Below are 12893 nucleotides of genomic sequence, written 5' to 3' on the forward strand. Positions count from 1 at the left end.
CACATCTCAAGAAAGTGGCTTAAATTTTTTTTCCTTTGGTTGTACTGGAATAGCATTCTCTGTAATCTCTACCCATTGGCTTTAATAAGTGGGGCTATATTGGTTAAGTCCAATTTCTTGTTCACATTGCTTCAAGTACATGAAGATAACCATGTTGTGCTTTCTGAGCCTTCTATTTCTCAGAGTAATCATGAGCAGTTATTTTAATTCCCTCTACCATCTTCATTATTCATCTCTGCATGCCATCTAGTTTGCTTATTTCATTCCTGAAGCGTATTGTCTATTAGAGTGAGGCTAACATTTCTTTAGTTCTAGACACAAGAATTCTGTTGATGTGACCTATGATTCCAACAGGTTAGATGGTTTATATCATCATATTGTTGGTCCATGAAATAAAATCCCCACAACTTTTTTCTCATATGCTACCACTCACTTTCCAAATTTCTATAGTTGGATTTTTGGACTAAAATTTTTCTCTAGTAACTACTGTATTTTTAATTTTAGCTAACACTTCTAGTATGCTTGATTTTTTATCTTTTATCTACCTAGGTTATCAACTATTCCTCCATTGATTGCAACTATTAAGATGGGAGTTAATTAAAAGTTTATAGATCAAGGTTAGAGACCAGACTTAGGATGGTCAGAGTCCCTTCTAAGATTCAGGGTATTAGAGACCCCTCTTGGTAAAGTCCCTTTCGGCTAAGAACAAGTTTGATGCTTGGGATGTTAATTGCTATTATCTTTGGATTAATCTGTTTTGCACGCTTTGCATTCTTTGCACTCTTTGCTGATGGCTGTAGGTGACAGGGTTGGACATGTACAGTATCGTGGGACATGGGGAGATTTTTCCTCCCTAAAAGGGGAAACTTGAGAGCTAATAGGATTGCTGGAAAAGATCCTTTTGCTACTGAGAAGTAGCCACCTGAAGTTTACAGTGTCACCGCAATGGGTGGGTCTTTCTCTGGTCTCCCTGATCTTCCCCACAGTACCACAGGCGACCCTTTTCTCTTTCTCCTTTTCCTTTCCTATCTTTTCTATTACTCAGGGCAATCATCTTGCCCAGAGACCACGTGCTGAAACTCCAAGTTGGGGGTCAGATTAAAGATAATGGGGCCCATCTGGGGCAGATTTAAGCCTTGCCAGTTTGATATTAGGCAATAAGCAGAGTGTCTAATGTCTATGTTTTGTCACATGTGTTTTGCTCTGGCCAGAATGAAAAAAAGTACTTTTCCTCTAGGATGCAGCTTGGCAATGGTGTTGCAAGCGAGATCACTAGGTCTGCTCAGGGAAAGGGAACCCAGAAGTCTGGCATGCCAGCAAAAGTTTAAGGATTTCTTACCAGTCAGATGTCTGGCTTCTTTCTCTCTATGCAGATGGCTGAATGAATGGTAATAAAATAAAATGAATAAATCAGCGTTTATCTCCTCTGCAAAATTTTGATTAATGCAAAAAAGAACTCTAAGGCCAGTCTTAAGCTTGTGCATTTTGTGTTATGCATTTGTTTTTCTATGTTGAGGGATACTTTAGGATAAAATACGGGCTTAGAATACCTGTGAGCCTGCTTTTCGAGATGATCTAGCAAGCCGGTCAGTAACAAACTTGGCTGTAGGTCCCTGAAACAAACAAAAAAAACTGGATGAAGTATCCACCTTATTTTATGTCCTTGGGAGCTTGACCTTTTAAACACATGGTCTCCGCCTTCAAAGAAACAGGAATGTTACGGTTCATGTCATAGTCAGCTCTAAAAATCATATTAAATAGTTAAAAGCCTTTGCAAACTCAGAATTAACTACTTTAGACTCTTCCTGGGAAGGGAAATGGAGACTGCCCTACATTGTAGCTCAGTAGCCAGGGCTTTGCACTTTCACAGCGGCAGTTCAGGTTCAATCTCCCCTAGAAAGTCAGTCATTTTTGGTTTAATATCGGTGTGAACTTGTCTATTCTCCTCCATGGACTGTCTGAAATTTTTCTTTCTCTAAGCACCAGGGAGGTCATCTTTGGTGAAGTTCAAAAGCCAGAAATGTTGGATCCTTCCAACAGACTGTTATTCTGTTGCCCAGCCTGGAGTGCAGTGGCACAATCAGTACTCATTGCAACCTCAACTTCCTGGGCTCAATCAATTCTCCCATCTCAGCCTCCTGAGTAGCTAGAACTACAGGTATGTGCCACCACATCTGGAATTATTATTATTTTTTTTTTTTGCAGAGATCAACTTTCGTCAAGTTGCCCAGGCTGGTCTTGAACTCCTGGGCTCAAGCAATTCACTGGCCTCAGCCTCCCAAAATGTTGGGATTACAGATGAGGGCCACCGCACCTGGCCGGTCTCTAATTTTTTTTTCATCATGAAAAGTTCCTATTTATGTCAAACTCAGAAACTCTAAAAGGAAACAAATTCTGAGTGTGAAGGAAGAAGACTGATGAAATTGTGGCTCTAGATTCTTTATTTCCAGGGAAATAATAATTAGAAAAGGAAAATTATCAGTAAGACAAATTTTATTCTGGATCCCACAAAAATTTCTATTTCTCATAATGTCCTCTCTAAATTAATTTTGCCATTTTTGTCAAATTTTAGCAATTTACAAATATTTATTTGCAACCTACCAAAACATATAGTGATCAGAATGATATGCAAAAGTTAATAGCTGGTTTGTGATAGGTCATATGCATTCAAATATCCTTTCCTTTAGTGCGAAGGAGAAAATGCAAAAGCAAAAATAAATACTGTGAAACTGCATTTTAAAATCACAGAGGTAGAAGTAAAAATAGATGTGGTGTTGTTGAAAGTTTAAAGAGAAAAAGATGCACCTTTCATATATGGCATCCAAAACTACGTGAGGTAGAAAATAAAGATTGACATGTTCCAAAACACTAAATCTCCGTGAGAATAGTTTTATGAAAAAATGGCTACAAAATAGCAATTCACCACTTAAGATTAACCAAATAAGATGACATCTCATTTTAAGTTAGTTTTTAAAGGAAAAATATGTTGCTTTGTTTTTCAGTTAGTTACATTAGTTGGAACAGTAAGCACAAGAAGATATTGCACCATTTTAGTTAATCTAATCTTTAAATTTCCCTAAATTTCTCAGAGGTCTGACACTACTCTGAGAAGAATGAAAAATAGACTGGCATATATCAGGGCACATTGATTAAAAGTCTGGATTATGAGATGGAATTTAACTGGAGTCAATACTTAGTCACTAATTTTTTAAAAAATTAATTTTTAAAATTTTTTAATAAATTTAGTAAAGACAAGGTCTCACTATGTTGGCCAGGATGGTCTTGAACTCCTGGCCTCAAGCAATCCTCCTACCTTGGCTTCCCAAAGTGCTAGGATAACAGGGGTGAGCCACTGCATCCAACCCTCAGCCTCTACTTTTTAACTATGACCTTGGGCAAGTTTTTCCCTTAAACATTAGTTCCCTCGACTATAGAGTAGAGGTTACAGTCCATATCTAATATGATTAAGTAAGATATCCCATCCCAGACACAAAATGGTCAATATATGTTGTTATTAATAGTCTTAAAGCCGGATTTTTCTAGGAATAAACACATTTTTAATCAAACAACATTTTCTCTCACATATCACAATAATTTATAGAAACATACTAATTTCTCCTGCTATGTATAAAATATTAATTTTAAACCCATATATACTCTAATTCCATACACTCATAAAGAAACACACCTATATCTCACACACACACACACACACACACACACAACTGGAACCATTTTATTTTTAAACTATACAACTGAAAGAATAGCCATTTTGATTTCATTCACAAAATATGTGTTAATGTTGTCCAGTGCTGTAATTTTGGGAGCTATTCTCATTTGAGTTTTTTTCCATTGAATTGAAACCATTTATTTCCCAAATTAACTCTCCACAGATGTCTTGAAAAAAAACAAAACTGAGATCAGCTTTTGAGAGTGATGTAGTTGATATTAAAAGTAGGCTTCTGCTTTTAGTTTAGCTGGGGATAATATAGTTCATAGTTAAACCAAATACAAAGCATCTCCTTCTTGACCTGCTATTTTGATTAAAATGTCAAGAAAGTGCTTTGATAATAGTAATTAGAAGATTCAGGACTGGACTTGCCATATAAATGAAAAGGAATTAGCAGGACATACCACAACATCCGCTTTATCACTATTATATTACTTTTTCCTATAAGACCCACTGATAGAGATATCAGAATATTAAGGCTTTCCCAAGAATAATTACATTATTTCACAAAACACATAACTCATTTGGTGAAAACATTCATGTCAATCAACTTGACTGAAATGGTTAGGCAGGTTAGACTAAACAGTGAATTTGCTACTTTGGAGATGAAGGTGCAGTTTGAAGAAGAGTTTTCAGTTTATCGTTTTATTTGAAATGCAGATTCTTGGACTCTCACATAATGAACCATAATTTCTTAGAGCAGTTCATAAGAACTTACATTCTTCTGGAGCTCACAGGAAATTTTGAGAATCTCTGGCTGAGCTCATGTGATAATAATTGAGTGAAAAGTGGCATTGTGTGGCAAAGCAGAGAAAAGCTGTGGAGTAATATTTGAAGCTGGGGTGCTTGTCTGGATTCTACTTCTTCCTGGCTGTTTGATCTCATATAATGATTTAACTTCCTTGAGCATTTATTTTCTCACATTTACCCATCAGAGTTGTTATAGGAAGCAGATGTGATAATGCCCACGAAAGCACTTTTAAATCTGTACATTGCCATAAAAAGGTAAGGCAGCATTACTATCGTGGTTGTAGTTAGTACTAGCTTGGTGCAAATGCCATTGTGGTGTTTGCCATTGAAAGCAATTGCAAAAACTGCAATGACTTTTATACCAACTGTTTTAGTGATAATTCAACTGATCTAACAGTGTTGCGTTTTTCCCAATACAATGCTAAACGTTTTCAATAAACACCTACATGTCAAAATACAAAACGCATTGGAGGCCAGGAACAGTGGCTGACACCTGTAATCTCAGCACTTTGGGAGGCCAAGGTGGGCGAATCACTTGGGGTCAGAAGTTCAAGACCAGCCTGACCAACATGGTGAAACCTCGTCTCTACTAAAAATACAAAAATTAGTTGAGTGTGGTGGCACATGCCTGTAATCACAGCTACTCAGGAGGCTGAGGCAGGAGAATTGTTTGAACCAGGAGGCAGAGGTTGCAGTGAGCTGAGATTGCACCACTGCACTCCAGCCTGGGCGACAGAGTGACTCCGTCTCAAAAACAAAAAAACAAAAAAGAAAATGCATTAGAGAATACGATTCGGGTTGAAACCAAGTAGGCAAGGCAGGTTAGCAGTGGTCAACAGTTCATGTCTGAGTTGATCCCAAAGTGATCAGAATAAACAGGGAAGTGTTTGAAAGCAAAGTGGAGTTCAATAGGACAACAGCAGTGTAGGGAGTGTGTGGAGAAATTAAATTGCAGTGAAAGCAGATGGAAAATGAATGCCTATGACTGAGTCTACCTAATACAGATATAAATGTCATAAAGACAGCGAGCTGAACATCAATCAGGCACAGATGCTACAGCTGGAGCAGTAGGCTGAGCCTAGGCATGCACAAAGAAACACGAGACCATCTTTTTTATTTTTTTCATATTCAGCCAGGGAAAGACCTCTTTAGGGCACTGAATCTATCTCTTGGTCAGACACCATCAAAAGGACTTGTTAGAAGTAAAATTAGAAAACAACCATGAATGTAACCCATGTTTTGAAAAGTATAACATTGGATCAGAGTAATAAAGGCTGAGGAGGAGAAAAGGAAGAAGGCCTATTTTGAATATTTTCCCATTACTGACGGTAAGCCTGAAATGATGTTAGAGGGTTACACAATCATTTAGATTGTTTGTCAGTTGCATGAGAAAGGGGTCATGTCTGCTGCATCTCCTGAAATATCCTCAGCCCTCTCATCACTCATTCAACAGATATGAATCTGTCCAGTGTTTTGGACGTTTCGGAAGTACTTTCTTTTCTTTTTGACATGGAGTTTTGCACTTGTTGCCCAGGCTGGAGTGCAGTGGCACAATCTGGACTCACTGCAACCTCTGCCTCCTGGGTTCAAGTGATTCTCCTGCCTCAGCCTCCCAAGTAACTGGGATTACAGGCATGTGCCACCACATCTGACTAATTTTGTATTTTTAGTAGAGGTGAGGTTTTATCATGTTGGCCAGACTGGTCTTGAACTCCTGACCCCAAGTGATCCACGAGCTTTGGCCTCCCAAAGTGCTGGGATTATGGGAGTGAGCCACCACGGCCAGCCGGAAGTACTTTCTTTTTAATATGCTAGACACTGTTCTGGGAGAGTAAGACAGATATGGCTCCTATCCTCAGGAAGTAATGGCGTCCCGGTTTCATGCAGCGTGTCCTTATTACAGATTGTCAGCAAAAGTGGTCACAATTATTCTTCTCCCTGTATCCCCATCCTTTTGCAATGTGATTGCAGATCCTATCAGCAAGAGGTGGAGTCTAATTTCCCACTCTTTGAATCTAGGTTGGCAGGATGACTTTATCTGACCTATAAAAAGCACAGAGGTAACTGTATGCCAGTCCCTACTCTATGCCTAAGGAAACTTTCATCTCTTTTGTCTCTCTCTTTCTCTCTTTCAGAATCTGTGACCACTGTGAGAACAAGGCTGGGCTAACATGCTAGAGGGTAAGAGTCCATGTGGAGTTAGTCATTCTTGCTGAGGCCATCTAGATCAGCTAGTTGACCACCTGCCTGTCTGGCAGGTCCCCTCAGAGCAAGCCCAGCTAACAATGGAAGAATGATCCTGCCAACCCCAACCCCAGTCGCTGTTCTACAGAACTGTAAACTACGTGAATGATTGCTTCCAGCCACTAAATTTTGAAATGATTTGTTATATAGCAAAAGCTGACTGAGCAGCTCTTAACTATGTAAGTATGAATCCAAGCTTATTTTGGGCACAGAATTTTCTCATTGGCTTATCAAATTACCTTGATAACTGCCAAATCGCCACTCCACTTTGCGCTGTATGGACATTGGCTCACTGGACAGTTGTCAGAATACAGACACCCTGGGAAGGTTTGATATTGGATCTCTGATCTGCAGAATATGAAGTTGACTAATGTGCTTGAAATGTGACATTTAGAGTATAATATATTCCTCAAAGAAAATACAAATACATAAGGCAGAACATAAACATCTACAACCAGTATAAACTTCAAACAAATAGTTGAAAAGTTAAATGCAAATCCTGTTAGCTTTGTTTTCCAACATGATGACTCATGATGTGAAACTATGACCAAACACCTGTTTGTCACATTCTGGATTTGTATGACTAATTTAACATGTCCTATAGACACAGCCATTGAGTCTCCAATTTCTCCTTCAAGTCATTTTATGATGTTGATATATCATTGAAACTATCACCAGCAGCTTATGTATTGCTCCAGTTGTCTAGATGTAACCGCATTAATTCTAATGATGACATATTAGTGGAAATTAGCAAAAGGGAGCTTTGATTTATTTTAATTTTCAAATATGTCGGAGTGTCTTTCCCTCTTTTCCTGGCAGCCTCTCTTCTGTGTCCAGTTCTCTCAGCTGGGCATTTTGGGACAGCAGCCAATTCCAGGGCTAATGTGTTTCTGCTGTTATCTTACACCGATGCTGCTTCATAGAGGCAGCAATGAAGATAAGCCCTAATTGGATGTATTTTCAAAGCAAACCTTTTAGTTACTTAGAACAGAACTGCTCTAATTAGCTTCCTTTCTCCTCTGTCTGGCCATACAATAGCCACACTGATGTGAAAATGCTGAACTTGGAAGGGAGTCAAGGTCAGTGTTGGGCAACTGAGGAATAATCATGCTTAGCTCAGAGAAATGCTCCACCATACAGGCTGGGAGCTGCCTTTCCACAAAGGCAGGAGGAGTGAAGGATAGCTGGGAGGTCCTATGTGATGAGAGGTCCTTACAGTGGTCCAGGGTACACTACCTAGCAGCCATGCTCTAGAGCCCAGCAAGACAGAGAAGGCACAGGGAGGCACTTAAGGAGAAAGAGTCAATACTTTGTAATGGCCGTTATTTTGCTCCAATGGAAATATTTTACTCCAAAGCAAAATATTTTACCCTTAGCTGAGGACTGGGCATTTTAAATTGTATTCTTTAACATGTTATTCCCAGGTTGGTGAAAATCTATTTTAATCCCTGCCCTTTCTGAGTTATTTATAAATTCAAGCAGCCACCGAATAGGAGAGCTGTTTAGTATTAGGTTGGTGCAAAAGTAATTGCTGTTTTTTGCAGTTACTTTTAAAAAGTAGCTCCTAGTAAAAGGAGTAGGTTTAGAGGTCTTGATGTGTAAAAAAACAGAGGAAAGAAGCAGAGTCAAAACCATTTCTTTCTGGCATTCATTTCTGAAATGAAATTAGAAGTGAGACACAATAAGTTAATAATTTCCCTTTGGCTGGAAGTGGGTCTGCCATCATTACCTCATGCTCTCTAGGGGATACGAGTTCCTGTGTTCCTTTGAGCATCACTGAATACCAGGGGTATGAGGATTAATGCCGCCTATAACAGATGCATCTGGGCCATATTACATTACTCCTCTGGTCAATTAGAAAAGGTGAGCCTGGACTGGGCTGGATGGCAGAGTGTGGTAAAGAGGGGACAGTGAGAGGCCGGCTGTGGTCAAGAGACAGCAGGAGGAAGCAGCTTCACCCTGTGGCGGCGAAGGCGTCCTCTGGTTCCTCATCCATTTGACTTCCTATTCTCTTCTCTGGAGCCATCTGTCCCCAGAGTCCTGACCCCTGACTCTAGGAACTTTAGCCAAGATTCTGGCTCTAGCCTTTACTTCATAGGAAGTTTGAATTTGAATTCACTGTTAAAAAAATTATAAAGGCTGTGATTTTTGGATGCTGGCATCATTTAAAATTTACTTATTTATATTCATATTAATAATTGTCATGTGTTTTATTGATTTTATAGATCAGAGGTCAAATTTAGCCAACTAGTGGCTTAACCAAGTAATATTAACTTGGAGACAGCCTTTTCTCTTTCCTCTTTGTTGATTTACCATATGATTATAATATTGTGTGTAAGGCTTGAATATTCTGTACTCTTCTGGGCGCAGAAGTACACCTTCTAAAAGCTAGTCCCTATTCACCCTATTATCACCAATGAGCATGAAGTCTGTTAAAAATTGTTTAATCTAATGGGCTTAATATTCATATATTAAGTAATAATATATTATTCAGTCTAATATGTTTGATATTTGTGCTAGAGCTCAGGTAGCAAACCAATAGCTTAGGAAAAGTTACGGACGGTCGTTTTTTAATCTTTTCTCCTTTTCCGTGATGCTAATTTTCTATGACTATCTTGCATCCATGACCACAGTGAGCAAGGCACTGACCCTCTCTCTTTAACCACAGAGCTGGATCAAGACTGGCTTTTGAGAAGTAAGAGGGATATAGAAGTGACATCTATGAATTATATAATAGTTCTGGGGAAAAAGTTTCTAGATCAGAATTACTTCTACAATATGCTAAAGTCATACATTTTGCATAGAAGTAAAGGCCATGAAAATAATGATTTTTAATAGTTTCACAGATTTCTCATTGGTGCATCTTTACACCAAAATGAATATGTGAGTCAAATATAAAGAGCACAGTTTATATAACAAATGTCTTCTCTAACACTAGAATCACAATTTGCTCCCCCCTTCCCTCCATTCTAACCCTTGACAATGGATTAAACTCTTCTTCTGTCACAAAGCTCTATGTTTTACTTCATCCCCAGTGGATATACCTAATTCTAGAGACTGCGTACCTGATGATTAGTTCTATCCACTGTATTGGCCGTGGAGGGGTGGTCTCTAGTGTTCTGACGAATTCGAGCTGAGTTTTGTTGCTCAATGGCAGAAGAGGTTGGGATACAGAACTCTCTGAAGCATCGTTTGAAGTTTTCATCCAGAAATGCATAAAGGACTGGGTTGAGGCAGCTGTTTGTGTAACCTAGAGCAATGCAGAAGTGCCAAGAAACAGTCTGGAATGTAGTTTCCGGGATTGTAACCAAGGCTTTAATAATGACGTAAATGTGAATGGGAGTCCAGCAGACGATGAACACAGCCACCACCACCAACACCATCCTGGTGATCCTTCGAAGATTCCTGTCCTTTTCTTTGGAGCCAGAGAGCATGCGGACACTCTTGAGGCGCAAGATCATCAGTCCATAGCACACGGTGATGATGAGCACGGGCATGACGAAGGCGAAGATGAAAACACAAATCTTCAGCAGGTTTTCCCAGTACCAGGTTGGATGAGAGAATGTTAGTGTACAATCTATGGAACCTAGAAGGAAAGAATTTAGAGGAAAAATTAGCAACAACATTTAATTATGTCATAAGGTGTTGATACTGCCATTCTGCTCATTCATTTGTAGCCTTGACCAGAGCTAACTTAAGGCTGTAAGGAAATTGTGGAAGAAACTCAGCTGTTTGCTGATTTTCAAAGAAAGTTTAAATTCTAATTTTTTTTTCTAAATTTCCCATTTTGTGGTCCACTTTGATCACATTAAGCTTTCATTGAGGGAACGATAATGAACCTCTCAATATGAGCTTAACCATTTATGAGGTCTATGTTGATATCGAATGTAATAATTATCCAGAGTCTCTAGGAGGCTCCAGCTAATGAATGTTTTCACTTCTTCTTTTTTTTTTTTTTTTTTTTTTTTTTTTTTTTTTTTTTTTTACAGATTATTCAATATTCTGCTGTTAGGTGTAGAAAGATAAATTTGCCATGTAGTCAGCCACTTGGAAATTTTAAATAAGCCTCAGTATAATACTCTTTGGGTTTAAGCTCCAATTACTCTTGGGAGAGCTATGTTCTAATTTACCACCTCTTTTTATGAAGTAAATACAGAGAAATCAGGAATACATAGATTGTATTATCTGTAAAGAGTTTAATAGGCCTAAAATTATGAGGAAAATTCCTACTTTAAAGTATTCCAAGGTATTTTTTACTAGAAAGAATAATTAAAATTACAATTTGATGAAGACAATGGACCACTCCATAAATACTACTTTGCTCATGACATCACCAACATGTCAGGCTATGAACCCTCCATCTCTCAGGTCTGTAACATCACTCACCTTGCCTGTATTTTGTTGTAGCCATGAACATTACAGGAAGACCAATGGCTGAAGAGATGATCCAGTTGCAGACATTGACAATTTTGGCATTTCGGGGAGTACGGAAATCTAAGGCCTTGACGGGGTGGCAGACTGCAATGTATCGATCAACACTCATGGTGCAGAGCGTGAATATGCTGGTGAACATATTATAGTAGTCTATGGAGATCACTATCTTGCAAAGGATGGTTCCAAATGGCCATGTTCCCATTAGGTAATTCACACTCTGGAAGGGCAGGGTACTGGTGGCTAAGGCATCTGCCAGAGCAAGGTTGAAAATGTAGATGTTGGTGGCAGTCTTCATTTTGGTGTATCTAGGAGATAAAGGAAGAAGAGTGACAGCGTCAGTAAAAGGCACTGATGTAAAATACAGGTAAGCTTCCAATGATAAATTTGCATGAATTAGTAGAAAGCTTCTTTGAGATTAGATAAAAAATTCTTTTCCAGTATTAGCTTGGCTATTTACAATGATGTCAATGATGTGCCTATGGGCTTAATAGCTGTAGTAATAGCAACTATGCTGCTTTGTTGAGTTTCTTTTTTCATTTCTTTTAAGATAGGATCTTGCTCTGTTACCCAGGCTGGAGTGTAATGGTATGAACAGCGATCACTACAGCTTCAACTTCCTGAACTCAAGAGAGTCTCTTGCTTCAGGTTCCTGAGTAGCTGGGACCACAGGTGCATACCACTATACTCTGTTAATTTTTTTAAAAACTTTCGTAGGGACAGAATCTTGACATTTTTCTCAGGCTAGTCTTGAACTTCTGGTCTCAAACAATCTTCCACCCTGAGCCTACCAAAATGTTGGGATTAGAGGTGTGAGCCACTGCACACAATGAGTTTTTTTTTTTTTTTTTTTTGTAATGTGCCAGTCATTGTGATAGGTCTAACAGAAAGAGGGAGATTCCAGTAAAGTAGCAGAGGCAGAGACTGGATAGTTATTCTAAATATAAAAGAGAACATTTTAGGCCGGGCGCGGTGGCTCAAGCCTGTAATCCCAGCACTTTGGGAGGCCGAGGCGGGTGGATCACGAGGTCAAGAGATCGAGACCATCCTGGTCAACATGGTGAAACCCCGTCTCTACTAATACAAAAAATTAGCTGGGCACGGTGACGCGTGCCTGTAATCCCAGCTACTCAGGAGGCTGAGGCAGGAGAATTGCCTGAACCCAGGAGGCGGAGGTTGCGGTGAGCCGAGATCGCGCCATTGCACTCCAGCCTGGGTAACGAGCGAAACTCCGTCTCAAAAAAAAAAAAAAAAAAAAAAAAAGAGAACATTTTAGATACATAAATATAGTTACAATTATCAAGAACTATAGTCATGCAAGTGTCTGTAGGTGTGTACACAAACACATGCACATACAAACACACAGGCTATTACGGGGCACAGAGATGAGGTATCTCACAGAGTGTAAGGCAGGGGGAATAAGAGGACTAAGATGTTGAAGGCATCCTGGAAGTGCAAGTTTAATCCCAAAGTACAAGTGGGATGATCGAGTAAGACAGTTGGTGGGAGCAGTTCATTCCAGATAGAGAGGTAGCAGAGAGCACCCCAGCAAAGGTGTAGAGTTGGAATGGCATGATGTGTGTGTCAAGCACATTCTACCAGGGAATGTCAATGGATCTGATAGGGGAAGAAGAGAGGCCAGTACATGAAGAACTTGTATGCCATGGTAAGAAGATTAGAGTTTATCTAATCCATGATGAGGAACACAGGTATGTTTTCTTTGTTTTTATTTGTTAAT

At 39.2% G+C, this 12893-nt stretch overlaps 1 protein-coding gene across 4 annotated transcripts in view; it reads right to left on the reverse strand.

The window, feature by feature from the left end:
* Positions 1-353: 353 nt before the first annotated feature.
* The window catches only part of OPRM1 (opioid receptor mu 1), a 68127-nt gene continuing 55587 nt past the window's right edge, over positions 354-12893 (reverse strand). Inside the window, exons 2-5 of one of the 4 annotated variants that reach the window (XR_001107435.2) lie at positions 11111-11463; positions 9790-10310; positions 6964-7072; positions 354-1613 (exon numbers count right to left, since the gene is read on the reverse strand). Coding sequence is in view for 3 of the 4 variants with exons in the window: in XM_012451936.2 (XP_012307359.1) it covers positions 1795-1893; positions 9790-10310; positions 11111-11463 (973 nt within the window). In the remaining variant the exon portion in view is untranslated. Of the gene's footprint in view, positions 1614-1794; positions 1894-6963; positions 7073-9789; positions 10311-11110; positions 11464-12893 lie in introns of those variants that run through there. The other 3 variants (XM_012451991.2, XM_012451966.2, XM_012451936.2) reach the window with 3 other exon arrangements.

Source organism: Aotus nancymaae, unplaced genomic scaffold, assembly GCF_030222135.1.
Source record: "Aotus nancymaae isolate 86718 unplaced genomic scaffold, 86718_ANA_hifiasm-v0.15.2.pri h1tg000040l, whole genome shotgun sequence".
NCBI lineage: Eukaryota > Metazoa > Chordata > Mammalia > Primates > Aotidae > Aotus > Aotus nancymaae.